The sequence below is a fragment of the Rhinolophus hipposideros genome (genome assembly GCF_964194185.1).
Source record: "Rhinolophus hipposideros genome assembly, chromosome: 14".
Lineage (NCBI taxonomy): Eukaryota > Metazoa > Chordata > Mammalia > Chiroptera > Rhinolophidae > Rhinolophus > Rhinolophus hipposideros.
In genome coordinates, this window is record NC_138060.1 from 20,418,189 (window position 1) to 20,441,832 (window position 23,644).

The following is a 23,644-nucleotide window of genomic DNA, read 5'->3' on the forward strand; positions in this document are numbered from 1 at the left end:
ACGGTGGCGGGCCCGCAGTCGGAGGGCGGCGGACTGGCCGAGGGCTGCACGGGCGGCGAGCAGCGGGCATGGTGGGTGCGGGGCTGCGGGCGGCCGCTCGGCTCTGGCTGCCGTGCCGAGGCCACGGCGGGCCGAGAGCCGCCTCGTCCTCGCCCTCCTGCACTGGCTGCGGCCCCCCGGGTCCCGGCGCCCACTGCCCGGGCGCTCCGCGCTCTGCGCCCGTCCCGTTGCCCGCCGGCGGCGCGGAGCTCAGCGCGCACCTGTGGGCTCGTTACCAGGATATGCGGAGACTGGTGCACGGTGGGTGAGCCCGAGTGGGACGGGCGCCAGTGTAGGGGGCTGTAGACGCGCGCCCGGGCGGCGGACGGACGGACCGAGCACGGGGCACCGCCCCCGTGCCGTCCGGGCGCCGCTCTTCAAGGGAAGCGCCCCTGTGGGGCTCGCCGGGGCTCGGAAGGCCGGGCTGCTCTTCGGAAGAGGCTCCAGCCGATAGTCCAGAGAGCCTCTAGGGACGCCCCGACGCCCGGAGGCGGGCGAGGAGGAGGTTTGTTCCCTGGCTCAATTTGCAGGAGCTCGGGGTTCCTGAAGCCACCGCCGGAATTCAGGGCCCCGGCGGTCTTTACTCGGGATCCACCCGCCGGGAGGCCGCGGCTGAAGCGCCCCCAACCCCTTGTTCCCTTAGGGGCCCTTAGTTAGGGTCGGATTACCGGAGACAAAGCCAGCCGGCGGTGCTGGCCGGAACGGACTCCTAGGGACTGGCCGGCCTCAGCGGACGCCGACTAGACAGACTTTCAGACCCCTCTAGATTACGGCCTGGAGGCCTGGAGCGCTCAGCGTTGGTTGGAGAAACGAGACCGAGTAGCCCCAGGCCCTTGCAATCCAGAAGGGTTGCTGCGTCCTTGGCCAGGGCACTGAACCTCCGGTGGCCTCTTTCCTCCCTCTGCAAAATGGGCCGAGGAAGCCTGAAGCCTTCTCTCAGAGGGATAAGGCTGGGACTCCCTGGTGAGGCCAGGGACCTGAGAGCACGGATGCTTGTTCAGGGGTCCCCTGGGGCCCAGCTCCTGCAGCAGCCAGATGTGGCCCTATCACTGACCCGCTGGCTGGTGCCCAGGAAGCCTCACTCTCTCAGACCCCTGTTGTCTTAGGGTGTAAAACAATCCTGGAGTCTCTGTCATAGGACTGTGATGACTTGGAAAGAACCAGGCCAAGAAGGGGCAAGGGAGCTGCCGGAAGAGCCCCTAGGGGTGACAGGGCTTTCATTGTCTGATAAGACAAAGTGGCCCTGTCTGGAAGAACAGCTGACTGAACAGGGGCTGCCACTCCAGTTATGTGGAGGCCTGGGAGTGGTGGGTGAACTGGACTCACCTCTTGAGAAGCTGAAGGCAGAATGGTTAAGCCCCCAGGGAGTGATGGTTTTGAAGCCCATGGGCCTCCATTGGGATGCCGTCCCCCACCCTCAGTAGAGGGGACAGGCCTGTGATGCTGTTTAAGGAGATGTCTTTGCTCTAGACCTGGGGAAGACCCTCTGTAGAGCAGCTTGAGAAGCCTACCTCATAGTTGTCAGGGGAGGAACATAGGTCTAATGAGCTTTGTCTCAGGGCCTACAGGGATCTTCAAATCTTCACAGAGACCCCCAAGCTCCTCTTGATGTGAAAGGGGCAAGATGCCATCATTTCCAAGACTGGAGTGAAGATTGGACAAGATGAGCCTCTAAGGCACCTAGCAAGGGCACCCAGCAGCAGCTGGCATGGTGCCATTCACAAATCAGTCTGATGACTGCTGTGGGGAGGGGTTGGCCTTGGAACCTGGGGGCTGAGGGCTGAGGAAAATGGAGGGTGGAGGGCTGCACAGTGAGACCAGTGAACTTCAGAGGCAAGGGCATAACCTCCTCACCTGGCCCTGGGCACCACAACAACCCTGTGGAAGACAGTGGGACCTTGTGCCCCAGAGCTATTGTTTTTTTCAGTCCAGAAATTGGGTCAAGAGGTCAGGCCCTGTGGGCTGCTTCCCCATCCTGCTTTGTTCCTGGGAGGATTGTCCATCCCTGGGAACATCCTCAAGGGCAGAGGCGAAAGCCAGAGCTCTGTGCCAACAGGGTCTGCACCGCCAAGCACACCCCTCCCCTCCTGGGAGCTGCTGGATATTGTACCCAGAGTCACACTTGGTACCCAGGAAATCGGGATCATGGGGAAGGGAAGGCCCAGGGTCCTACTGACACCAGGTGAGGGGCCTCTCAGAAGCAGCTGTCTAGAAGGCTGAAATCAGCTGATTCTTCTATGTGTTCAAGTGAGGAGAGTTTTGTCTGCACCCACGAGTCATCTTGGAAGAGGCTGCTCTGTGCCAGGCCTAGGTTGGCCTGGGGCTGCCAGAGGAACCAGCCACACCTGTTCCCCCACCCACACCCTGCACTTGGCTCCAAAGGAAAGGGGGTAGGGGTGGAGCCTGTGTTCCAAAGGGGCTTCCAAGGCCAATGCTCGCAGCCTGGGAGCTCATCGGGGAGTGTCTGCCTCTGAACACAGGCAACTGCCAGGCATGCTTCATGGACAAGGGCTTCTGCTTAAAGATCATGACTATTATGGCTGAGATAGGAATTCCCTAGAGGCTTGGGCTTCAGCCACAGGCTAGAGGTCTCAGAAAAGGAGCCCCTGTAAGGCAGTGCCCTGTGCACCTAGTACTGCCTGCTCCCCTCTCTCCCTACAACCCCGGCTCCTTGAGTGAGGCAGGGAAATCCAGGACAGGGAAATTGTGGGCTCCAGAGGCTCATCGCTCTTTTACTCCTACATTTGCCACATTGGGAATGCTGCACAGAGCACATTCCATATGACCCTCTTAGTAATTCTGTAAGTACAATTTTTATTCCCCTATTACAGACAAGGAAGCTGAGGTCCAAAAGTGATGTGACTTTCCTGAGGTTCTTGCCACGAGAAGGAGGGCTTGGTCTGGTCTCTGACTTCAAAGCCCATGCCCTTTCCCCATTCATCTCTCCAACTGTACAGATGGGGAAACCAAGGCAGATGAGCCTGGGACCCCACTCTACACAGTGTTCCACTCAGCCCCTCTGGAGCAACCAGGGGTTTGGGGTGGCTATGACCACATCCTCAGGGGAGCAGCCTGGTTAATGGCCCAGAACCCGACATCACACGTCTCGCCTGTTGTAATTAGCAATGTTCCCTGGCTAGAGGCAGCAAATGTCATTATGTGGGCTGGCAGGCAGCTGAAATCCGATTAGAGAGGCCTTGCTCCAAAGGCTGTGGCAGGTGCTCAGAGCTGGGAGCCTGAGCAGCAGAGGGGCCACCCAATACCCCCCATCCCAACAGTGTTCCTAAATCCCAACCCCAGCTTCAGGCAGGGTGGAAGGGGTCGGCACGTAGCCGTGTGGGCAGTGGGGCTTACAGGGGCCTGGAGGAGGCTCCGGCTTGGTGCAGTGGGTGGGCTGCAGGTGCTAGTGTAACCCAGGACCCACAGGTAGGAGCTGCAGCCTGAGCTCGGTCCATTGCCAGCTCTGCCTTGCCCCAACCATGTGATCCTGGGCAGGTGACTTCTCTCTGAGCCTCTGAGTTTGACTACCCGCAGCATTGGGCTAAGAGTGCCCATCCTGGGGTGTTTGAGCCTCCCAGGGCTGGGTGCCTGCAAAGTGCTCGGTAACCGTTTGCACCTTCCTCATACTTGCGTCTCCTCCCTCCAGATCTCCTGCCTCCCGAGGTCTGCAGCCTCCTGAACCCAGCAGCCATCTACGCCAACAACGAGATCAGCCTCCATGACGTTGAGGTCTATGGCTTCGACTATGACTACACGCTGGCTCAGTACGCAGACTCACTGCATCCAGAGATCTTCACTGCTGCCCGTGACATCCTGATAGAGCACTACAAGGTGAGGCTGGCCAGGCCCTCAGTCCCAGGCCCCGGAGGCTGGCCTGGCAGGTGGCCGAACCGATCTCCCGAGGCCACTGCCCCGCTGGCTCAGGCCTGGCCTGCTTTCCCCTGACAGTACCCAGAGGGTATTCGGAAGTACGACTACAACCCCAGCTTTGCCATCCGTGGCCTCCACTACGACATTCAGAAGGTGAGTCATAGCCCACTGACTCTCCCTGGCCCCTCCTGACTAGGTGTGCATCGAGGCCACTTCCTTAGCCCCCTCCCAGTCCCCTGGGGGGGTGTCGTCCGTCTTCCCCCTGGGCCTCAAAGCTGTAGCTTCCTCTTGACATGTACATGATCCTCTTGATACCATCCAACTGGGCCTTCCGCCTGGGGGCTCAAAGAGGCTGGCTCATGGCCAGTGGGGAACTCCTTCCTCGCCACCCGTCCCTCTCCCCTGGTGCCCCAGAGCCTTCTGATGAAGATTGATGCCTTCCATTATGTGCAACTGGGGACGGCCTACAGGTCAGTGCTGACTGCTCTGACCCCATGCTGCCCACCGCTCCCGGTCCACACTCCTGCCTCACCCCACTGTCCCCCACCCTATGCTTCAGCCTGGGCTCAGGACCACTTGGTTCTGATGATGCTTGTGTGCCCCCCCCAGGGGCCTGCAGCCTGTGCCAGATGAGGAGGTGATCGACCTGTACGGGGGCACCCAGCACATCCCACTGTACCAGATGAGCGGCTTCTATGGCAAGGTACTTGCTCGTCTGCTGCTGCCCAGGGCAGCCCACTCAGTGCTCTCACTGTGGGCGCTGGCTCCCTGAGAGACCGTGCCCACACTGGGGGGGGCCAGCCCTGACCCACAGGCCGTACCCCTCCACCAGTGTCCCAAGGCAGATTCGGGGGCCTTGGTGCCCAGAGCGGGGGGTTGTGGGGCTGGAGGGGTTGCTAAGGCCGCGGCCCCCTTCCCAGGGTCCCTCCATCAAGCAGTTCATGGACATCTTCTCGCTGCCGGAGATGGCGCTGCTCTCCTGTGTGGTGGATCACTTCCTGGGCCATGGACTGGAGTTTGACCAAGAGCACCTCTACAAGGACGTGACGGTGAGAATACTGGGCCTGCTCAGGGTGGCAGGGAAGGGGCAGTCCAGCCACTGCACCATCACTGTGCCTCCACTGCCCCCAGGATGCCATTCGAGACGTGCACGTGAAGGGCCTCATGTACCAGTGGATCGAGCGGGACATGGGTAAGCGGGGACAGTAGCTGCTGCAGCGTGCCTGGGCAGGTGCTGCTTTGGCCCTCACCTCCCATCTCCCTCTTAGAGAAGTACATCCTGAGAGGGGATGAGACGTTCGCCGTCCTGAGTCGCCTGGTGGACCATGGGAAGCAGCTGTTCCTCATCACCAACAGTCCTTTCAGTTTTGTGTGAGCCCCGTCCCACTCTGTGGTGGGAGGAGGGAGCAAGGTGGGGGCCGGGTGGGAGCAGGCAGGCCCTAACCCCCCTTAGACCACATGCCCCCTGTGCTACCTGTGCCCAGGGACAAGGGAATGCGCCACATGGTGGGTCCCGACTGGCGCCAACTCTTCGATGTGGTCATCGTCCAGGCGGACAAGCCCAGCTTCTTCACTGACCCGCGCAAGTACGGGCCTGGCAGGGGCAATGGGCCAGGGAGTGGGGACTGGCCTTGGCTCACCACCCTGTGTGGTTGGGGTAGGGACACCCCTTGCTGACGTGTGGCCCACGCGAGCAGGTGGGCCTTTGCAGAGTGGGACGGTGCCTGGCTCGTGGTCCTACACAGACTGGAAATCAAACCTGTACCTGCCCCCACCCACCCACCCTAGGCCTTTCAGAAAACTTGATGAGAAGGGCTCGCTCCAGTGGGACCGTATCACCCGCCTGGAAAAGGGCAAGATCTATCGGCAGGTGAGGCCATCTCGGAGGGAGTAGCACCTGGCGGGGGGCTGCAGGGCTAAGCAGAGCCCCAGGTGGAGGGGGCAGTGGCACGGCCTCCAGGCCCCCGATCAGCCACCACACATCTACCGTGGGTCTGTCCCCTCGCGCTGTGGGCCTGTGTCAGGGGCACCAGGGCATGACTTTCAGGGGACAGGCCTGGGCAGTGTCAAGGGCTTAGCCTCTGGGTCAGGTTGCCTGCATTTGAATTCTACCGACACTCCTCGATGGCCATTGACGGCCACAATGGCCGAGGGAGTCTGGCCGAATTCCTTGGCCTGTCTGTGCCTTAATTTCCTCATCTATAAAAGAGGTGTGATACTCAATTCGAATTGTGGTGTCAAGGCCTAAGACTGGCTGGGCATTCACTAAGTGCCCAATAAATGACACTGTTATTACTTGGGGACTGAGCACTGCTGCAGCCAGACAAGCCTGGTGGAGGCCCCTGAGCTGGGCCGGTGGGGAGGCCTCTAGGGAGAACCCCTTTCCTGACTGGCTAGGAAGATGAGAAGAGGCCTGATGCGGTTTGGGGCGGGGGTTGGCTCTGAGCAGGAGGTGATTAAGGCATTCGGCCCTGGATGGAATGTGGAAATCCTGGCTGAGCTGGTGAGCTGGGCTTCTTGGAGGCAGGGGATCCAGGAGCTGGGGGAGGGAGGAAGCCAGCAGTTGGGCCAGGGGCATATCCACAGAGAGCAGCCTCGAGGTACCCAGCGCAGAGGCCTGGCCTGCATGCACTCCTCCCACCCTGCTGTTCCCCAGCTCTCCATGGCCCTCGCGGCACCGGCTCTTCCCCTCAGCTGTGAGGGTGCTGATCTTTGTCTTGGCGTTTCGTCTGAGCTTGAGGAGGATCACGCACCTTTGTAGGGAACATGTGACTTTTTCTTTGGCAGTTTTTAGATTTTTCTTTATGCCTGATGTTCTGAGAGAAAGAAAGAGGGAGGGACAGAGGGAGGGAGGGAAGTGTGTGATCCTACTTGTTTCTCATCTTTCTTTGCTCTCTCCACCTCTCCCTTACTCCCTCTCTCTGTCTCCTGTTGTGCCTCCAGATTTTTTCTGTTGGTTCACTCAGGGCACATCCACTCCTCCCATCATACCTTCCTCTTCAGTGAGATTCCCCTGCTCCTCATTTTTGAGATTATTTTAAAAACGATGTCTTTTACAGCCCGCTGTGCCCTCCTGGGCCTCTCACATGCACAGACTGCTCTAGTAACTGCTTTTTGCTGGGTGTCAATTCTTCTCACCTGGGTTGTAGGCTCCTGCCCCACAGCCACTGTACTTCCTGCTCTGTACCCCCCCCCCCATTTCTGCTCCCCTGTGAGTTCCTCTGTTGTTTGAGCCTGGCTGAGTGTTTTCATCTTTTCTCCGGCTTTGGAACAGGATGGCCTCACAGTCAGGTCTGCCATTGGTCTGCTGGGTCCCTCTGGGCTCAGGCCGGGGAGCCCAGGAGGACACCAGGGCTGTGAGGTCACTGCTGCAGTTTGTTTCCCACAAAAAATCGACTCAGTCCCTACCCTGGGGTGAGTGTCAGGCCACAGGGTGGGGAGACCCTAGAGGCACGGGGCACCGTGCCAGGCCTCCAGGAGACCGTCCTGCAGCAGGCAGACCCCCTTCCTGAGTGTGAGGGGGAGCTGGCGAGGGCCAGAGCCCAGAGGGACACAGGGCCATGGGAAAGGGCAGCCCAGCATCCGGCTGGAGGGGCCTCACTACCTTTGGGGATTTGGAGGACGGGTAGAGAGCCAGGCGTGTTTCTGGCAGCCCCCCAGGAGCCCCTTCAGCACACTGGGCTCAGCGGTGTCCCCCACCTTCCCCAGGGAAACCTGTTTGACTTCCTGCGTCTGACAGAATGGCGTGGCCCCCGTGTGCTCTACTTCGGAGACCACCTGTACAGTGACCTGGCGGTGAGGGGACCTGACAGGGTCACGGGGAGGGGGAGGGAGGGGAGGGAGCCCTAAAGTGGGTGCTGAGCCCTGTCCTCGCTGCCCCCAGGACCTCATGCTGCGGCACGGCTGGCGCACAGGTGCCATCATCCCCGAGCTGGAGCGTGAAATCCGCATCATCAACACGGAGCAGTACATGCACTCGCTGACGTGGCAGCAGGCACTCACGGGGCTGCTGGAGCGTATGCAGGTGTGTGTCGGGGGGCGTCCCAGGAGAGGGCCTGGGCTGCCACTGGGGCACACACCCAGCACACCCCTTGTGTCGCCCAGACTTACCAGGATGCGGAGTCCCGGCAGGTGCTGGCTGCCTGGATGAAGGAGCGGCAGGAGCTGAGGTGAGCAGCGGGGGCTGGGGGACCCGGCCCGGCCTCTCCTGCGCAGCCCTTCCAGTGCCCGTGTCGCCCTCCCCAGGTGCATTACCAAGGCCCTGTTCAACGCTCAGTTTGGAAGCATCTTCCGCACCTTCCACAACCCCACCTACTTCTCTCGGCGCCTCGTGCGCTTCTCCGACCTCTACATGGCCTCCCTCAGCTGCCTGCTCAACTACCGCGTGGACTTCACCTTCTACCCGCGCCGCACGCCCCTGCAGCACGAGGCCCCGCTGTGGATGGACCAGCTCTGCACCGGCTGCATGAAGACACCCTTCCTCAGCGACATGGCCCACATCCGCTGAGGGCGACTTTATTGTCCGGAGCAGCTCCCAGCCCCTCCTGCCCCGCCCACACTGGGCCTCGTCCACACAGGCAATAAAGTGGTCGCCTTCCTGCTCGTGTGTCTGCTGCATTCCCAGCCGCGTCACTTGACCGCGAGGATCCTCTGGGTGTCGGGAAAGTCCTCCTCCAGGAGCGAGTCCTGCGGGGAGGACGTGTGTAGCTGGGCCGAGAACCGGACCCTGGGCGCACTTCCACATTCCCCGGCCCCACTCACGTCAAAGGGCTCACAAAAGGCATCGTGGCTGCCAAAGATGGGGTTGGGGACGGAGACCAGGGTTGGGCTGGTCCCTTCCTGCCACGGGGAGAAGTCATCATCAGCGTCATCTTCTGCCTGAGAAGAGAGGTGAGTGGTGAGGGGCCTTCAGGAGGATCAGTGGACCCGAACCCCCACCTACCCCCACCCCAACCCTACCTGGAAGGCAGAGAAGCCAAAGCCTGTGGCCTTGCCTCGAGCACGGAGGTAGATGGCTCCGGCCACCAGGCCCAGCAATGCTGCAGCGGCCACCACAGCCCCCACACCTGCTGCCATGTGTGGGACTTCAGGTGCCACCACTGCCCGCTGCAAACAGGAGAATATCAGGGACCTGGCCAGAGCTGTCCCCTCTCCCCTTGCAGCTCTACCTGCTCCCCACCCCCGCCAACTCACAGGCTGTGGGGGTGCCAGGAGGGGGCTGGCCAGAGCATGGATGATGCCGTTGAATGCCATGATGTCCCACACGATGACATGAGTAACCACAACCGCTCCTGCGGCCTGTGGGGGGAGCAGAGTCAGGCCCAGTGGGTGAGTGAGGGCCTGGGCCAGCAGGGGAGGGGCAGTGGCTAGACTTACCCCAGGGGCCCAGGAACTGTTACCAGGGCCCACATCACTAATGACCAGGCTGAGGCCCGAGTGGGAGGGGAGCAAGGTGCCCTTGCTGACGTTGGTGCTCAGGAGGGTGGTGTTGGAGGCGTGTAGCTCCAGGTCTGGGCCACTCAGCGTCTGTGGGCAAAGTGAAGGCCATTCACCCTGTTGCCCTGGGCCAGCCAGAGAGAGCAGGGTCCGGCGCTGCTCTGCCCAGACCCCCTGCTACTTACCATGTTATCCACAAAGCCTTCGTTGACAGGGACAAAGAGTGTCTTGTAGGTGAGTTCATTGTCCAGGAAATCCAGGAAGTCAAGACCTCGAGGAGTTGCATTGGCATATCCCAGCAGCATCTGGGAGGGTGGGGACACTGTTGTGAACAGGACCCCTCCCCAAGGATCCCAGCTGCCCCACAGCCCCTGGGCTCCTACACACCCCGTAGAAGGTAGAGAAGTTGGCAGTGGCGGCCAATACATCGAGCAGCTTCCCATTACACGTGCTGGTCCCATCGCCCACAAAGCCTTCGCGGCAGCGGCAGGCCACGTCTGTGGGAAGGGGAGTTCAGTAGGTTAGGGGATGGGTGAGGTGGGGCAGAGCTGGAGAGAAGGATGCTGGGGGTGGCTGCACCTTGCACACGGTAGCAGTAGGCGTCCCAGCGCTCCGACAGGTTCTCCCGGGTGCCCAGGCTGACTACGCCCACCTGACCGTCGCCACAGTCCGCCGAAGGGAAGACGACGGGGTGGGCAGCCGAGCCGTTGGCCAGCCAGCCCACAAGGCACAGGTGGAAGCCCAGCTATAGGGGCAGGAGAGGATTCTGAGACCCCAGCCCCAACTCCAGGGGCCCCCACAGGCTGGGCTGCATGCTCCTGGGCCCCACGTACCTGCTGGGCAGCAGAGAGCTGAGGGAGAGAAGCAAGGACAGCTCCTTGGGCCCCGCATGCCACCTCAGCCTCTGAGAAATTCAGACTATAAGGGCCACTGGTGGCCTGAAGGTGGAAGACACCAGCGCGTTTCTCTGCAGAAGGGAGGGGTGTGCGGTCAGCCCGAGACACGGAGCGAGACACGGAGCCGAGGTCAGGGCGCTAGGAGCGGGCAGGGAAGCGCACCTTGGAAGTGCAGGTCGGTGCACACAGCATCCACGTGACAGGGCGGGGGCTGGGCCAGGCAGCGGTCCACGGGGGGCTCGGGCTCCTCCAGACATTGCAGGCCATCACCCACATAGCCAGCATGGCACACACAACGTCTCGTGTTCTAGGGTGGGGGATCAGGTGGCTGCCCTTCAGGGACTGGGGGACCCACTCTGCGCGGCCTCTCCACCCTGCTGCTTGGCACCCCTCCTGCTCACCGGGCCAGTGCTCAGGCAGTCAGCATGCTCGCTGCAGCCGCCACGGTGACCGTCTTCACAGGGGTTGCGGGCCCGGCAGCTCCAGCCATCACCCTCGTAGTCTGGCAGGCAGGTGCAGTTGACCTCTGTGCCTACCTGGCTGCAGTTGGCATGCTCACTACAACCACCACGCCCATCCTTGCACAGGTCGGCCACTGGGGGCAGGGAGAGAATGGGTGGACAAGGTGGCAGGAGAGGAGCGTGGCCGCCCACCTCACGTCCCCAGCCACCTGCTCACCTGTGCATGTGCGGCCGTCCCCTTCATAGCCCAGGTTACACTCGCAGCTGTTGCCCGTGCGGCACACTGCCTGGGGTGCACAGGGTGGGGCACACGCAGACTGCAGCTCTGTCCCCCAGGGCCCACCCCACACATCCAGGTTAGTAGCTGCCCTCCTGGATGTCCCCAGGTGCCCCCCCCCCATCTCAGTGCCTCCACCTGAGTGTGCAGTTGGAGAATGCACTGGTGAGTGCAAGGTGTGCATGAGGACCACTCACCCAGCTGTGCCTCACAACGCAGCCCGGTCCAGCCCTCGTCACAGAAGCAGGAGCCCGAGCCCCCAAGGCCCTCATCACAGTGGCCATGAGAGGTGCAGCGGCAGGCTGGGGAAAGGGACAGGAGGAGGATGGAGTGGCGCAGGGGCCGAGGGCATCCGGTCAGGGCAGCGCAGGACAGGACAGCCTACCTTGGCAATGAGGCCCAAAGGCCCCCGGGGCACAGAGTTCACATGCTGTTCCAGCAAACCCCGAATGACACCTACACTGCCCGCTGCCGCTCATGCCGTCCATGCACACACCATGGTCACTACAAGGGTGGCTGGCACCCCCAGGGCAAGCTAGAGGATGGGGTGGGAGAAGTGAGGGGGAGCCAGGGGCTCTCAGAACACTGCCCACAGTTACCGCCAGCCCAGCCTCACCGTCCATCCTTCACCCAGTGTCTGCCCAGGCTCTTCCAAAAGCAGCAAGCCCAGCAAGTCGCCACACTGCTGAGAACCCTCCAGGCCCTTATGCTCTGGAGAACACCCAGACTGCTCCCTCCCCCAGCACACGCCACCAGGACCTGCACCATCTAGACACCCACCCTGCCTTAGAGCATTCTCTCCTGGTAAAATCCACTCACCCAGCCCCCGACCACCCCAACACCCCTCAAACAATAGCCAGAGCAGTACCCTTGGTTATCCCGGAGGCCAGAGGAGTCAGTCAGCAGCGTCTGCAACCTCAGGACACTCACCTCGGCACTCACTGCCATAGTGACCAGGGCAGCAGCTGGGCTTCCAGGTGGTGGTGACACAGTTGCGGTGGCAGCCCCTGCCCAGACCTTGAGGCTGGCCCCAAATGCTGCGCAGTGCCAAGGAGCGCAGTGGAGGTGAAGTCCAGAACTTTGAGTAGTAGCGCCAGCAGGCCTGGGGGCTGCCCTGGGCCAAGAAGAGTCAGGCTGCAAACAGCCTGAGCTTGGTGGTGCCTGGGCCCTGCGCAAACCCGCCCCCAGCTCCCAGCCCCTTACCTGCTCCCGTGAGCCCTCAGGACAGGGCGGTTCCCGCCCACAGATGCTGCAAATCTTCTGAAAGGAATGGAGGCCAACACAGAAAGATCAGGTGGGTGGACAGTACAGGTGCGCTTGGGCCCTACCCGTCGACCTCAGGCCTCCCTCACCAGCCACAGTGGCCGAGTCTCAAAGCGGTCACAGCGGGCACCAAGGCCAGGTGGTTCCAGCAGCTGGTCGATGCCGTAGGCCACGCCACCCTCAAAGGGCAGGTGCCGCTGCACAATGCGGGCATCATCTTCACCCACCATGAGCTCACCCTGCAGGCGGGAAGGATATGGGGTACATGGGGGGTCACAGTTGTACTGCAGCCAAGCCCCTTCCTCTTTCCCTTATTCAAGCCTTCTCCCCAGACTCACCGGCCGGGCACGGCTGCAGGAAAAGGAGATAGGGGTTCCATGCATGGTGCGGAGTGGGCCCAGGTTGGGCAGGTCAGATGCCAAGGCCTGAGCAGAGGGAGCCATGGTTGGAGCTGGGCAGGAGGGCTGGGTGGCAGGCAGCGGGGCCCAAGGTCTGGGGTGCACCCACCTCGATGTTGCGGATCACGTGGCCCCGCAGAATGGCTGCCAGCTTGTCACGGTGGTCCTCATGGTACAGCCAGGCCTGGCGATCGGGTGGCAGGGCTTGCAGGGCAGAGTCTGTTGGCCACAGCATTGTGAAGGGCCTATGGGACACATCTCGAAACAGGGGCAGGAGACCAGCCACCTGGGGGTGTGGGGGAGAAAAAGAGGGGCTGCAGTCACAGCCAACTGAGAGACTAGTGGGCAGAGATAGGCGGCTGGACCGCAGAGCCCAGCAAGGGGCTACAGGGACCCAGGCAGCCTTCCCACCAGCCATCCTCCAGCGTGGCCACTGCAGGTGGACATGCAGGGACAAACCTGCACACCCCTTGACTGCTGTCAAGTACCTGGGCATCATAGCACGCCCTTGTGCTCACTGGGGAGCTCATGCACACACACAGACGGCCTGTGCACACTCACACGAAGGATAGGTCTGCACTCAGGTGGGTGTGCACAGGCAGATGAGCACACTCAGCCGCACACACTGACGGTCACCCATAAACACACGTACATGGTCACACACTGACAGGCCCACACACAGGAGCAGTACCTTCACAAGGCTGCTGAAAATCTTGTAACCGAAGCTATCTGCGGCAGCGGTGACATTTCTCTAGGGAAAGGCACTGGTGAGACGGAGGTCAGGCAGGGAGGGAGGGTCCCAAGCCCCAGCCACCTGCCTCCCAGCTCCCAGGCTCATGCCCAGGGCATACCCGCGGGATCGGGGCAGCGTCGGGCTCCCAGTGGAGTGCCTCCGGCGGCAGCAAGACACGGTCGATGAAATGCAGGATGCCGTTCACTGCCTGGTGGTCGCTGCTCACCACGCGAGCGAAGTCATTGAGATATATGCTGCCCTGGGGGCGGGGCATGGGCACAGGGGGCGGGACATGGGCACAGGGGGCGGGGCATGGGCACAGGGGGCGGGGCATGGGCACAGGGGGCGGGGCATGGGCACAGGGGGCGGGGCATGGGCTGGGGCGAGCAAGTCTTAGGCAGAAGGTAGGCGGGGTCAAGACAGCGACTCTCACCTCCCTCCCAGGGAAACAGCAGCGGGCCCAGGTGGGAGTGGGAAGCAGGACACCCGGAAAAGGCCAGGCTCAGAAGTCCTGAGCCCGGGAACAGCTCGTGGTAGTGGGCGGGGTCAGGGCAGGACTCAACTCTGTTTCCCTGAAGCCCTCCCTGGCCCAGGGGAAGTGAGAGGGTCTTAAACTCGCGGGGACAGAGCGCAGGGCACAGGAGCTGGGGATTGAAAACCGCCGAGTCTTGGGTCTGTGGGCCGCTGGTGACGGGAGTGGGGCCCGGGCTCACCTCCCTCTCGCTGAAGCGCAGTGGGTGCCCTGAGAGCGCGGTGACGTAGCCCTCCTCCAGCAGATCCTGGCTCCGCAGCTGCCGGCACCCGACCACGTGGTAGCGGAACACCAGCTCGCGATGGGCTCCAATCCGGGCCAGCTCGTCCTGGAGTGGAAATCGCGAGCGTAGAGGGTGGCCCTGACTGCTGTTTCTGCCCACCCCCCAACCCTGTTGTGCGCATCCCTCTCCAGCCTTTCTCCTGCGCGCTGCGTTACCTGTGACAGGTTGGTCATCAGATCTGCGTGCGGCACAAAAATTGTGAAAGGCCCGTTGCCCTTGAGCTCATTGTATTTCTGGAGGAAAAAGGGGACCGCTTGAGTGGAAGAGGGGCAATCTGGGAGCAACTCTGGGCTTCCACGGATCTTTCAGGGGAAGACTTGGACTCTGAGAGACCAGACTAGCCAACCCCTTGACCAAATGAGAATATCAAGGCCCAGAGGCAGCTGGGACCTGCAGGGCAGAGAGGCCAGGCTGGACTCAGGAAGTGAAGGCCGGTTGCTCACTCACCAGGAGGTGGAGGCTGAAGAATGAGGCGTGCTTGTCCCGAAGGAGCTCCTGGGGGGGCGAGGGTCAGCTCAGATTTTGGGTGGCCCCCACTCAGGGCCTGGTCCCTATCCCAGCACCTGCAGCCCAAGGCCTGACCAAGGCAGAGATGAGGAAAGGAAAGCCAGGGGCATCTGAGCTAGGATCAGAATTAGTTTCATGTAGGGTTTCCAGGCGGAAATTCCCGCCTGTTCTCAGGAAATTTTTTCGCTTTTCCGTTCCCGAATCCCAAGAAAAGTTGGTCGGGAAATCAGGATACTCGGCTTCTTGAACCCAGATGGTTGGCAGTATCGGCTGTCACTTTGTGGAAACGATTCATCGTGGAGAACAGAAAATAGTTTATGTCTTGGGATTCGGGAACGGGAAAGCGAAAAAAATTCCTGAGAACGGCGGGAATAACCACCTGGAAACCCTGGTTTCCTGGATCAAAGCTGGGCCAGGCCCAGGTGGTGTCATGGCTCAGGCTCAAGGCCAGAATCAGGATCAAATCTGGAATCTCAATTAATATCAGGCCTAAGGGTTGCCTTGGGTGAGGGATCCGACTTGGGCATCATTACCAGGCTGACTCGGGCACGGCAGGTGAAACCGTCACCCACGGTGTGGGCTGTGTCACAGGTGCATGTCCTCTGGCCATCCCCTGAGCTTTTGCACACAGCATAGGGGCTGCAGCCTCCGTTATTCTGAGGCAGGGACAGGAGAGAGAGACATCAGTGGCTCCCAGGGTCTGTCTGCCCCACCCAGCCCTGAGGAAGGGGCCATGAACGTCCCTGTCCATCCCCCAAAGCCCTGTTTCCTACTGATCAGTCAGACTTGAGCTCGTGGGGAGGGCTGCTTCCAGCCTCAGTGCCCTCCCCCTGTGAAATGAGGTGGGGCTGTGGGCCTTACCTGGGAGCAGGGGTCCAGGAGCTCGCAGATCCGGATGCCGTCTCCACTGTAACCCTCGCGGCAGCTGCAGGAGACCTGTCCCAAATCCTGATGAGTGGGGCTGCTGAGACCCAGGAGCGGGCCAGTGCCCTGGACAGAAGGAGCAACCCTCCCAGGCATAGCCTTGGTGGGTGAGGGGCGCCTCCCTATGGGGAAATGGCACAGCCCCAATGTCCAACCCTGTTGTGCTGACCTGCTCGGGACCTGTGGGGATACATTCGGCGTGCACGTGGCAACCCCCATGGCGGATGAGACAGCTGTTAGCTTCTGGGGGAAGAGATGCTGGGGTGAGGAGTCCTGAGGTGGCCCCTGTATTCATCTGTCCATTCAGGGGCTCATCCCCTACTCTTAGCACCTCAGGGGTGCCCCCTCCACCCTTCCTAGTGTAACTCAGATCAAAGCCAAACCCTTAGCCCCACAGACATCCAGGTTGGGGATCCCAGCCTCACCCTGGCACAGCTCCCCATCGCCTGTGTAGCCATCCTGGCAGGTGCACGTCCGCTGCCCAGGTGCCACCTTCGTGCAGTTGGCATGGGGGGAGCAGCCCCCATGGTCATGGGCACAGGGGTCCACCTCTGGGAACAGATGATACCAGAAAGTAGTGAGGAGCAGGCAAGGGGACGGAGTGGGGACAGGGGAGGCGGCCATGGGAGAAAGGAAAAGGTCAGAGGGAGGGCTGAGACCAGAAATGGGGTAGGAAGACAGACTGGACCTAGAGGGAGTGGACAGGGCTTGGCAGGGAAAGCCACCCCCAAATTTCAGGGGGAGCCCAGGATATGAGTGTGGCTGGACCTGAGCAGTGGGTGCCGTTGCCCGAGTACCCTGCGGCGCAGATGCAGACGGGGACTGCTGCCAAGTCCTGTACACAGCTGGGAGGGATGGCAAGGGTCAGCGTGTGCCCGCCCAGACCCTGTCCTGACCCCAACGCCCCCACCCACTTTCCCACCTGCTCCAGGCTGAGCTCACTCACTTGGCATTGGGGTCACACTTCTTTGTGCAGAGAGGGCCAGTGATTTCTGAGGGGTAGGAGGATAGGACGGTTCTGGTCATTCAGACCCAGGAACCACCTTCCTGAGAGTCACCTGCCTCCTTTTTGGAGCCACTTACTCTGGTCACAGCGGAGGCCCTGCCAGCCCACATTACAGACACAGCTGCCATCCCCTCGCAGCCCCTCCTGGCACAGCCCATGGACACAGTGACACACTGGAAGTAGATGAAGGAGGACCAGAGTTACCCATTGCCTCCGTCCTGCCTCTGCTGGGGTGTCTCCACGACCGCTGTCCTCTGCCAGGATGCCCACCATCCCTGCCCGCTCCCCAGTCCTCACCTCCAGTGCAGTTGGGCCCGTAGCGGCCCAGCTCACACATCTCACACGCTGTTCCATGGAAGCCCTCGTGGCAGCGGCACTCCCCACTGCCCAGGAGCCTGTCCTGGCACTGTCCGTGGCCTGAGCACACCCCACCCAGACCCCCTGGGCACGGCTCGCACAGTGTGCCAAAGAACCCGGGGCAGCAGTCAGGCACCTGCAGGGAGGGGGTACAAGAATAGGCCGAACACAGGCCAGGACAGGTATCAAGGAGAAGCAAACGTCGGGAGAGGGGAGGGCATCCTGAGGCCACAGAACCATAAAACAAAGTGAGTTGGACCCTGGGAAATGGAAACTGCTTTCCACAACCCTCCCCCATGGCAGGGGTGAGATTCAAGCAGCAAAGGACTACGCTAGATCCCACAGTGAGAGACAGAGCAGGGCCCAGTTGTTACCCCTGGGACTTAGTTGATGGTGTCAGCTCTGGGCCTTTCTCCTTCTGCCTCATCCCTGCTCCCTGGGGGCATGGCCACAGGGACAAACACTGGCCCCTCTGACCTCAGACCCTTCTCGCTTGCTCTTTTTCCGGGCCTTTGTTTCACTGGCCTCATCCTCTCCCAGCCCTGCCTCTGCCTTTGAAATCTAATCTAGGCTCCTCCTAGACCCCCACTCCCATCTCCTTCTCCCTGGCCAAATATTTGGGGAGGGGGTTGGTTCAGGGCCAACCTGGATCTTCTTGGCACATGTGTAAGAACAGCCCCGGGAGAAGGAATAGCCAGATCGATAAACGCAGCTCTTCTTAGGGGTGTTCTGGAAATGGAGGTAGGAAGGAAGTCTCAGCCACTGGCTTGGATCGGGTCAGGGAAGTGAAGAGGGAGACAGACAGACAGACTACAGGTGTCAGTGGGTGAGACAGATGAACAGGACAGCAGAAGGACAGAGATAGGTAGACCCGATGGGGAGAGAAAAAGCAGGCTCCAGGCCTGAGCCACAGGGTCATAGGGTACAAATCGGAGAGAGGCCTGCTCTGGGCAGACCTGGGCCCAAACCTCCTGGCCTCTCCCAGGGAAGTCAAGCGGCCCACACCATTCCAGTTCCCCACGCCTGGGAAAGTAGAGCTGGACCCCGGGGGTTGGACACCTTGGTAGCATGGAGAGCAGGTGAAACAGGGATGGAATCGTGCTATGGCCAGCCTCACCTCCAGCTGGAAGCCCTGAGTACAGCGGAATTTCCGGGTACAGTTTATACATTTCTCCTGGGGGGAAGGAATGCAGAGAGTCAGGTGGTCCTGGGCAGGGGGCCCCAAACCCACCTTCCTTCCTCCAGGGCAGGCTGACAGCTCTCCCACCCCTGACCAAGAGCTCCTCCTGCCAGCCAGTACCTCCCAGCTCTGAGCTCCCTGCTGCCCTCCTCTGGCCCCAGCCTCTTACCCGCAGGGACTCAGCGTGGCTATGTAGGCAGCGGCTTGAGCCCACCGCCAGGACCCCCGAAATGCCAAACAGTGAGCCGCCAGGGGCCTCCAGCACAGGTCCTTCCAGCGGCACGTGGTTCACCTCAGGCTGGGGAGTGGGGCAGGAGGCTGAACCCAGACCATCCCACCCCACCCTCACGGTGGGGCTACAGGGAGGCCCCCAGGGCTGGGGCTATCTCCACGGATGGGAGTCTCCCAGGCCCTGGAGCAGAGGCTGGAGGCTCCCAGGAGGAGGACTCCAAAGAGAAGGAGCCTTCAAGAGCATCGTGCTCGAGGTAGGGTCTGCTTGTCCCCACAAACCTGGCCACTATGGTTGTAGAAGACAAGCCAGTGGGCAGGGCCCAGGAGGGAGTTGCGGTGTCCACCCCTCCGCAGGGCTTCTGCAGAGAGTGCCTCCCCCAGGATCACGTGGTGTCGCACTGTGTCTGCATCCTGAGGGGAAGGAGAAGCTCGAGAGGCTCCAGGACTACCGAGTGCCCTGGAGAGCGGCATTCCTCCCACTGTGTCCCTGTGCCATGGGATGGGAGGCTCACCCTCTAAGCCTTCACCCTCACCCCTCGGTTTCCCCCTGGCCCAGTGACCTCACCAGGCTGCTGCTGTTGCCCTGGGCCTCCAGAGAGCGGTTTGTGGGCACGAAGATGGTGTAGGCACTGGCAGCCCCAATCTGGGCCACCAGATTGTGGTGCTAGGGACAGAGGGCTGGGGTCAGGGGGTATGCATAAATGCCCTCAGTCCTGACCCTGGCAACCTGCCAGCCCTCCCCCTATCCTCTTGCCCTTACCTGCAGTAGCTCCCGGAAGAGGCGGAAGGCAGGCACTGAGTCCAGCTGCTGCAGCAACCCCTTCCCAGCCAACACGCCCTCTCTTGGAGGCAATAGGACCTAGCACGTAGCATGGGGGCTGGTCAGTATGTCACTGCCTCTTGGCTAGCCTAGGAGGTTCCCTGTGCACACTCCCCTCCAGCCGTACCTGGCTAAGGACATGTAGGACACCGTTTGTGGCAAGGAGGTCAGCCACATCCACGCTAGCATTCTGCACCCAGACCCTCTGGAAGGCAGCAAGGAGAGCTCAGCCACAGGTGGGCACAGGTAGACACTTAAGAGTGGGTGCAGCACCAACAGAGGGGCTGCTGGGCACGCAAGCACCCAAGGAGGCCTCCAGCCTGCCCCAGACACCCTCAGACTCAGGACTGACCAGGTGGGCACACAGACCCTCAGCAAGGCCCATGCCTGAGAGGAACGGTGCACACGCAGACAAAGCTGGACAGGCAGCCCCCAGCAGGGCAGTCACTTCTGGCCCAAAGGTACTGCTCAACAGCAGAAGTGGTACACCAGTATGCCTTCTGAGGCCAGCCCTGGGCAGGGCAAGGGAACCCCAATCTCATCCCTTGGGGACCCCAGTCCAGGAAGTCTGTAGCCACTCAAGTTCCCTCCCATGCCCTGCATGCCCCTCTTCTGCCCAGAGCTCACCACGTACCCCACTGGTGTTGCGAATCTCCCAGCGTGTGGTGGGGCTCAGGGTGGCCATAGCCTGCCCGCCCAGTCGGGCCAGCTCGTCCTCAGAGAAGGCACCCTGGAGAAAATGGGCCCTGAGGGGGCATAGTTGGGAGGATCATGGAACCAGGTTAGTGTAACCTACACAGACCTCTCAGACTGTGCTGCCCCTTGGGGGTGGACACACGCCAGGCTGAGAACTGCTAGGGAGGGCCTGGGGCTCACAAGAAGCCCCTCACTGGGCCTGGGCCTGGCTGCTCACCTGACCAGTTGTGGCAGCATCCTTGGCTGCACCCAGAAGGCCTGGTCCTCGGGGCTCAGCCTCCGGATGGCAGACTCAGAGGGCACCAGGGCTGTGACCTGCTTGTCAGCAGGAAGCGTGACGCCCGCCATCTGTTCATGCAGTGTGCAGAGGGACAGGAGGAAGATGAGAGCAGCCACCATCTTGAGAGCCCCTGCTCCCAGCCCCCAGGCCAGCCCCCACCTCCACTCATAGAGATGTTATGGGGCCCCCCTGTCTCCAGGGAGACGTCCTGGACGGGAGCCCAGCCCAGCATCTGCCCTGTGCTACCTTGATCCACTGATAGAAGACGGAGAAGTGGGCGTTGGCCTCCAGCTCCTAATGGGAGGGAAAGAGCTGAGGTCACGGGCCTAGGGACAAACTGGATGCCTCCTCCCTCCAGGACCCTGGGCGCTGCCCCTTCCCACCTGAGGTGCATGAGAGGACCCCTCCCCAAGCACAGGTAACCACTCACCCGGAAGATGTCTCCGTAGCAGCTGAAGCCGTCACCCCCATAGCCAGGGGGGCATCTGCAGATCCGTTGACCTCCACCCACTGCCTGGCAGGTGGCCTGGGGCAGGGGGTGGGACAGAGAGACATGGCCCTCCATTTGGCACCCATATGGCGAGCTGGATAGCACCTATCCTCCATGTCTCTGTTCATCCTTGTCACCCATCATCTTGCTGTACGCCGGACCACCCATCCCCACCATCTGTCTCTCTCTCTATCCATCCGTCTGCATTCATGTTGCTCCTTTGGGTGCCTGGTCCTGCTCTCCAGGATCACTGAGTATTGGACATGAGTTACCTACTCCATCATGACAGATGGGTCATGGAAGCTCTGTGGAAACACTCAAGAGGCCCTGGACCCTCAGAAGAGGCCTAAGCTGGGAGGGGGAGAAGCGAGCCAGGCCAAAGGCGTGGCATGGGGGAAGGCTTCCAGAATACACGGCAAAGGTGTGGTGCCATTAGAGCAGAGTGAGGCCAGAGGACAGCAAGGAGCTCAGAGAGGCCCTGTGAAGGAGCATGGAATGGGGGCGGGGGGGCCAGGGTGAAGTGAGGAGTCCTTAATAAGGAGTGAAAGCTCTATCGTGTGGGAAAGGGGGTGAGAGGGTTTGGATTGGGGCTTAGAAAGATTCCAGTCTTGAACAGAGACAGGGACACCCAGAGGGAGCGCAAGAGGGGCAGCCGATGTCCCCCACCCCCGAAAGCCTCCCCAGGCTCCAAGCCCGCTCACCAGGTCATGGCAGCCACCGTTGCCTGCCCTGCAAGGGTCGATAGGGCTGCACACATAGCCATCCCCAGCAAATCCCAGCTTGCAGGTGCACCGGCTCTGGAGAGATTGGGAGCACAGGGCCTCCTCTCACCAGGAGCACCCAACACTTTCTCCTCTGCTCCACAGCTGGAGAGGCCTGCTGAGACCCAGAGCTTTCTCCCAGCCCCACGCTTGGAGAGCTGCTGAGGCCTGAGAGGGGACTGGCTCTTGGGCTGAGCCCAATAGAGTGATTGGCAGGGAGGCCTCCATGGGGAGTGTGTGCCCCTCTGCTCTCGGGCCTCAGCCCTGCTAGGGTGGTTGGGGTCAGTGGTATACGGTGAGTTTACCAAGGCCAGCCCCAGGGATGGCAGCTTGATCCCACCTCCAACCACCGCGGTGCCACAGCGCTTAGCAGCTCTGATCCTTCCCACTAAATTACAGTGTCCTTGGGCTTGTCCTGCTGCAAGCGAGTGACTGGTGAGACGCCCTAGACCTCAGTTGCCCTTGTTTGCAAATTGAGGGGCATCTCAGCCTGCTTATTCCAGTCCTCAGTTCTGAACTTTAAATCTCCTGGTGGAGTTTGGAGCTCCAGCTCTCATGCCCGCCTGAGCTCTCACTGGTAAGGTCCCATGGGCTGGTGGCCCAGGCCATTATGGAGTGAGAGGACAGGGAGTCCCATTGGTCCCTGCATAGGCCTGGGCCATGCCAGGCCTTGCTTCCCAATTGGTGTATTAGATATTCTCAAATGCCAGTCAGTCCTCAGGTTTCCCAGGCCTGAAGTGCTTCACAGATGATGGCTCCAGGCTCTGAGACCCTGTGACTCGTCTGAGATCACAAAGTTCTAGAGCTGGAGTCCATGAGTCTAAAGATTTTGGGATGTCATGCCCCTTGGGCAGGGGTCTCTTCCTGCTTTGCTCGGCATCAAATTCCTAAGTCTAGAACAGGAACTAGCATGGAACAGGTGCCTGATAACACATGAGAAACCAATGAGTCAATGAATGAACTAATTGTCAGAAGACAATGGCCCCGGTAGCCAGTTAGAGCAGAGAACTCATTGATTTGGTTCCAAGAGCCCTCATCCCTGAGAGACAGGAGTCACAGCCTTCTGATTTGGAAAAATGTTGCCTTAGATTGGCCCTGGAATGCACTTCCCATTAAAACTCTCGGGGCCTTCATGTAGCTTCCAGCACATGTCTGCTGCTTACAGAATGTACGACTCAACATTTCAGAGTTGGATTCTCATTTGTGTCTGAGGTTTGAGACCCTGAACTTGACTTTTTGGAGTGGATATTCCTGGAGTCAGATGGTATATAGGGAGAGTCCCCCAGAACAGAGACCTCCCACTCTGCTGTGTCCAGGCCTGCTGCACCTCACCTGCCCAGGGCCCACATAGCTACAGAGGGCGTCAGCATGGCAGCCACCTCGCACGTCCAGCTCACACTCATCAATGGCTACACAGATGCGGCCATCCCCGCTCCAGCCTTTGTGGCATGTGCAGTGGTGGGTGCCCAGGGCCCCAGGGACACATTCAGCCTGTAAGAGCCATAGATAAATGACTCAGGGCTGCAGGGTAGTGGGCAGAGCGCAGAGGACAAGGGAGTCCCATCTCCCACCCCTGGGTCAGGACTTCAGGGAAGGGACAATGAGACTGACATTCTCTGAGCAGCCACCACGGTCTGGGTGGGAGCAGGGGTTGCTGGGTGTGCAGGAGAAGCCATCACCCTCAAAGCCATCGAGACAGAGACACCTGGGGGCGGGTGAAAAGGGGCCTCCAGTAAGTCTCTGGAATGGCTAGAGGCTGAGCAAACTGACAAGTGACGTCATGGACATGCAGAGAAGAAGCTTGGGCCCTCACCTGGCGATGCCCCCCTGGATAACACAGCGGGCGTGCCGGTGGCAGTTCTGGGCCTGCTCCGTGGACCCACAGTTCCCTGTGGACTCATTGCAGAAGCGGCCGCTGAAACCTGGGGCACATGTGCCACCCTGGCACACACCCCCACTGCCTGGACGATTGTCACATAGACCGTGGACACAGCCGCAGTCTGCAGGGAAAAGATGGGAGCAGGGCTGTGTCACATCCTCATGATGGAAAAGGTGTCACAGAGGAACTGAGGCAGGGGCAGGGCGGGGTGGAAGCCAGTATACAGTTGGGGGAGTGCTGGGAAGGGGGCAGCCAACATAGATTTGACTTCAGGGTCACAAAATCAGAGGTCACCCCAGACTCAATGTGTGGGCAGAGGAAATGA

At 60.9% G+C, this 23,644-nt stretch overlaps 2 protein-coding genes across 2 annotated transcripts in view; one reads left to right on the top strand and one right to left on the bottom strand.

The window, feature by feature from the left end:
• Window positions 1–8,527, top strand: NT5DC2 (5'-nucleotidase domain containing 2). Its single transcript, XM_081072782.1, has 14 exons — window positions 1–300; window positions 3,686–3,870; window positions 3,988–4,062; window positions 4,324–4,379; window positions 4,519–4,612; window positions 4,830–4,958; window positions 5,041–5,101; window positions 5,178–5,280; window positions 5,394–5,495; window positions 5,698–5,779; window positions 7,618–7,704; window positions 7,793–7,933; window positions 8,014–8,078; window positions 8,155–8,527. The coding sequence occupies exons 1-14, from the start codon at window positions 69–71 to the stop codon at window positions 8,414–8,416; spliced, it is 1,674 nt and encodes a 557-aa protein (XP_080928908.1). The 5' UTR covers window positions 1–68; the 3' UTR covers window positions 8,417–8,527.
• Window positions 8,392–23,644, bottom strand: part of STAB1 (stabilin 1) — a 27,289-nt gene continuing 12,036 nt past the window's right edge. The window contains exons 23-69 of the mRNA XM_081072783.1: window positions 23,254–23,440; window positions 23,052–23,145; window positions 22,773–22,931; window positions 21,381–21,476; window positions 20,620–20,715; window positions 20,436–20,483; window positions 20,127–20,257; window positions 19,848–19,959; window positions 19,341–19,418; window positions 19,154–19,252; window positions 18,959–19,057; window positions 18,673–18,804; window positions 18,332–18,460; window positions 18,100–18,156; window positions 17,628–17,711; window positions 16,923–17,118; window positions 16,703–16,798; window positions 16,566–16,611; window positions 16,388–16,464; window positions 16,045–16,170; window positions 15,789–15,862; window positions 15,557–15,631; window positions 15,229–15,351; window positions 14,636–14,683; window positions 14,344–14,421; window positions 14,087–14,233; window positions 13,492–13,632; window positions 13,332–13,391; window positions 12,750–12,926; window positions 12,581–12,667; window positions 12,332–12,481; window positions 12,183–12,239; window positions 11,910–12,093; window positions 11,365–11,514; window positions 11,177–11,281; window positions 10,920–11,027; window positions 10,643–10,836; window positions 10,404–10,548; window positions 10,179–10,312; window positions 9,925–10,090; window positions 9,733–9,842; window positions 9,531–9,650; window positions 9,286–9,435; window positions 9,103–9,207; window positions 8,869–9,015; window positions 8,671–8,787; window positions 8,392–8,595 (exon numbers count right to left, since the gene is read on the bottom strand). Of these exons, the coding sequence (XP_080928909.1) occupies window positions 8,539–8,595; window positions 8,671–8,787; window positions 8,869–9,015; window positions 9,103–9,207; window positions 9,286–9,435; window positions 9,531–9,650; window positions 9,733–9,842; window positions 9,925–10,090; window positions 10,179–10,312; window positions 10,404–10,548; window positions 10,643–10,836; window positions 10,920–11,027; window positions 11,177–11,281; window positions 11,365–11,514; window positions 11,910–12,093; window positions 12,183–12,239; window positions 12,332–12,481; window positions 12,581–12,667; window positions 12,750–12,926; window positions 13,332–13,391; window positions 13,492–13,632; window positions 14,087–14,233; window positions 14,344–14,421; window positions 14,636–14,683; window positions 15,229–15,351; window positions 15,557–15,631; window positions 15,789–15,862; window positions 16,045–16,170; window positions 16,388–16,464; window positions 16,566–16,611; window positions 16,703–16,798; window positions 16,923–17,118; window positions 17,628–17,711; window positions 18,100–18,156; window positions 18,332–18,460; window positions 18,673–18,804; window positions 18,959–19,057; window positions 19,154–19,252; window positions 19,341–19,418; window positions 19,848–19,959; window positions 20,127–20,257; window positions 20,436–20,483; window positions 20,620–20,715; window positions 21,381–21,476; window positions 22,773–22,931; window positions 23,052–23,145; window positions 23,254–23,440 (5,351 nt within the window). The 3' untranslated portion in view covers window positions 8,392–8,538. The remainder of the gene's footprint in view (window positions 8,596–8,670; window positions 8,788–8,868; window positions 9,016–9,102; window positions 9,208–9,285; window positions 9,436–9,530; window positions 9,651–9,732; window positions 9,843–9,924; window positions 10,091–10,178; window positions 10,313–10,403; window positions 10,549–10,642; window positions 10,837–10,919; window positions 11,028–11,176; window positions 11,282–11,364; window positions 11,515–11,909; window positions 12,094–12,182; window positions 12,240–12,331; window positions 12,482–12,580; window positions 12,668–12,749; window positions 12,927–13,331; window positions 13,392–13,491; window positions 13,633–14,086; window positions 14,234–14,343; window positions 14,422–14,635; window positions 14,684–15,228; window positions 15,352–15,556; window positions 15,632–15,788; window positions 15,863–16,044; window positions 16,171–16,387; window positions 16,465–16,565; window positions 16,612–16,702; window positions 16,799–16,922; window positions 17,119–17,627; window positions 17,712–18,099; window positions 18,157–18,331; window positions 18,461–18,672; window positions 18,805–18,958; window positions 19,058–19,153; window positions 19,253–19,340; window positions 19,419–19,847; window positions 19,960–20,126; window positions 20,258–20,435; window positions 20,484–20,619; window positions 20,716–21,380; window positions 21,477–22,772; window positions 22,932–23,051; window positions 23,146–23,253; window positions 23,441–23,644) is intronic.

Coding starts and splice junctions, on each gene's coding strand:
- NT5DC2 (XM_081072782.1), top strand. CDS start 69: ATGGTGGGTGCGGGGCTGCGGGCGGCCGCTCGGCTCTGGCTGCCGTGC. Junction 4,613..4,829: donor TGAGCGGCTTCTATGGCAAG/GTACTTGCTCGT, acceptor CCCCCTTCCCAG/GGTCCCTCCATCAAGCAGTT. Junction 8,079..8,154: donor AAGGAGCGGCAGGAGCTGAG/GTGAGCAGCGGG, acceptor CGCCCTCCCCAG/GTGCATTACCAAGGCCCTGT.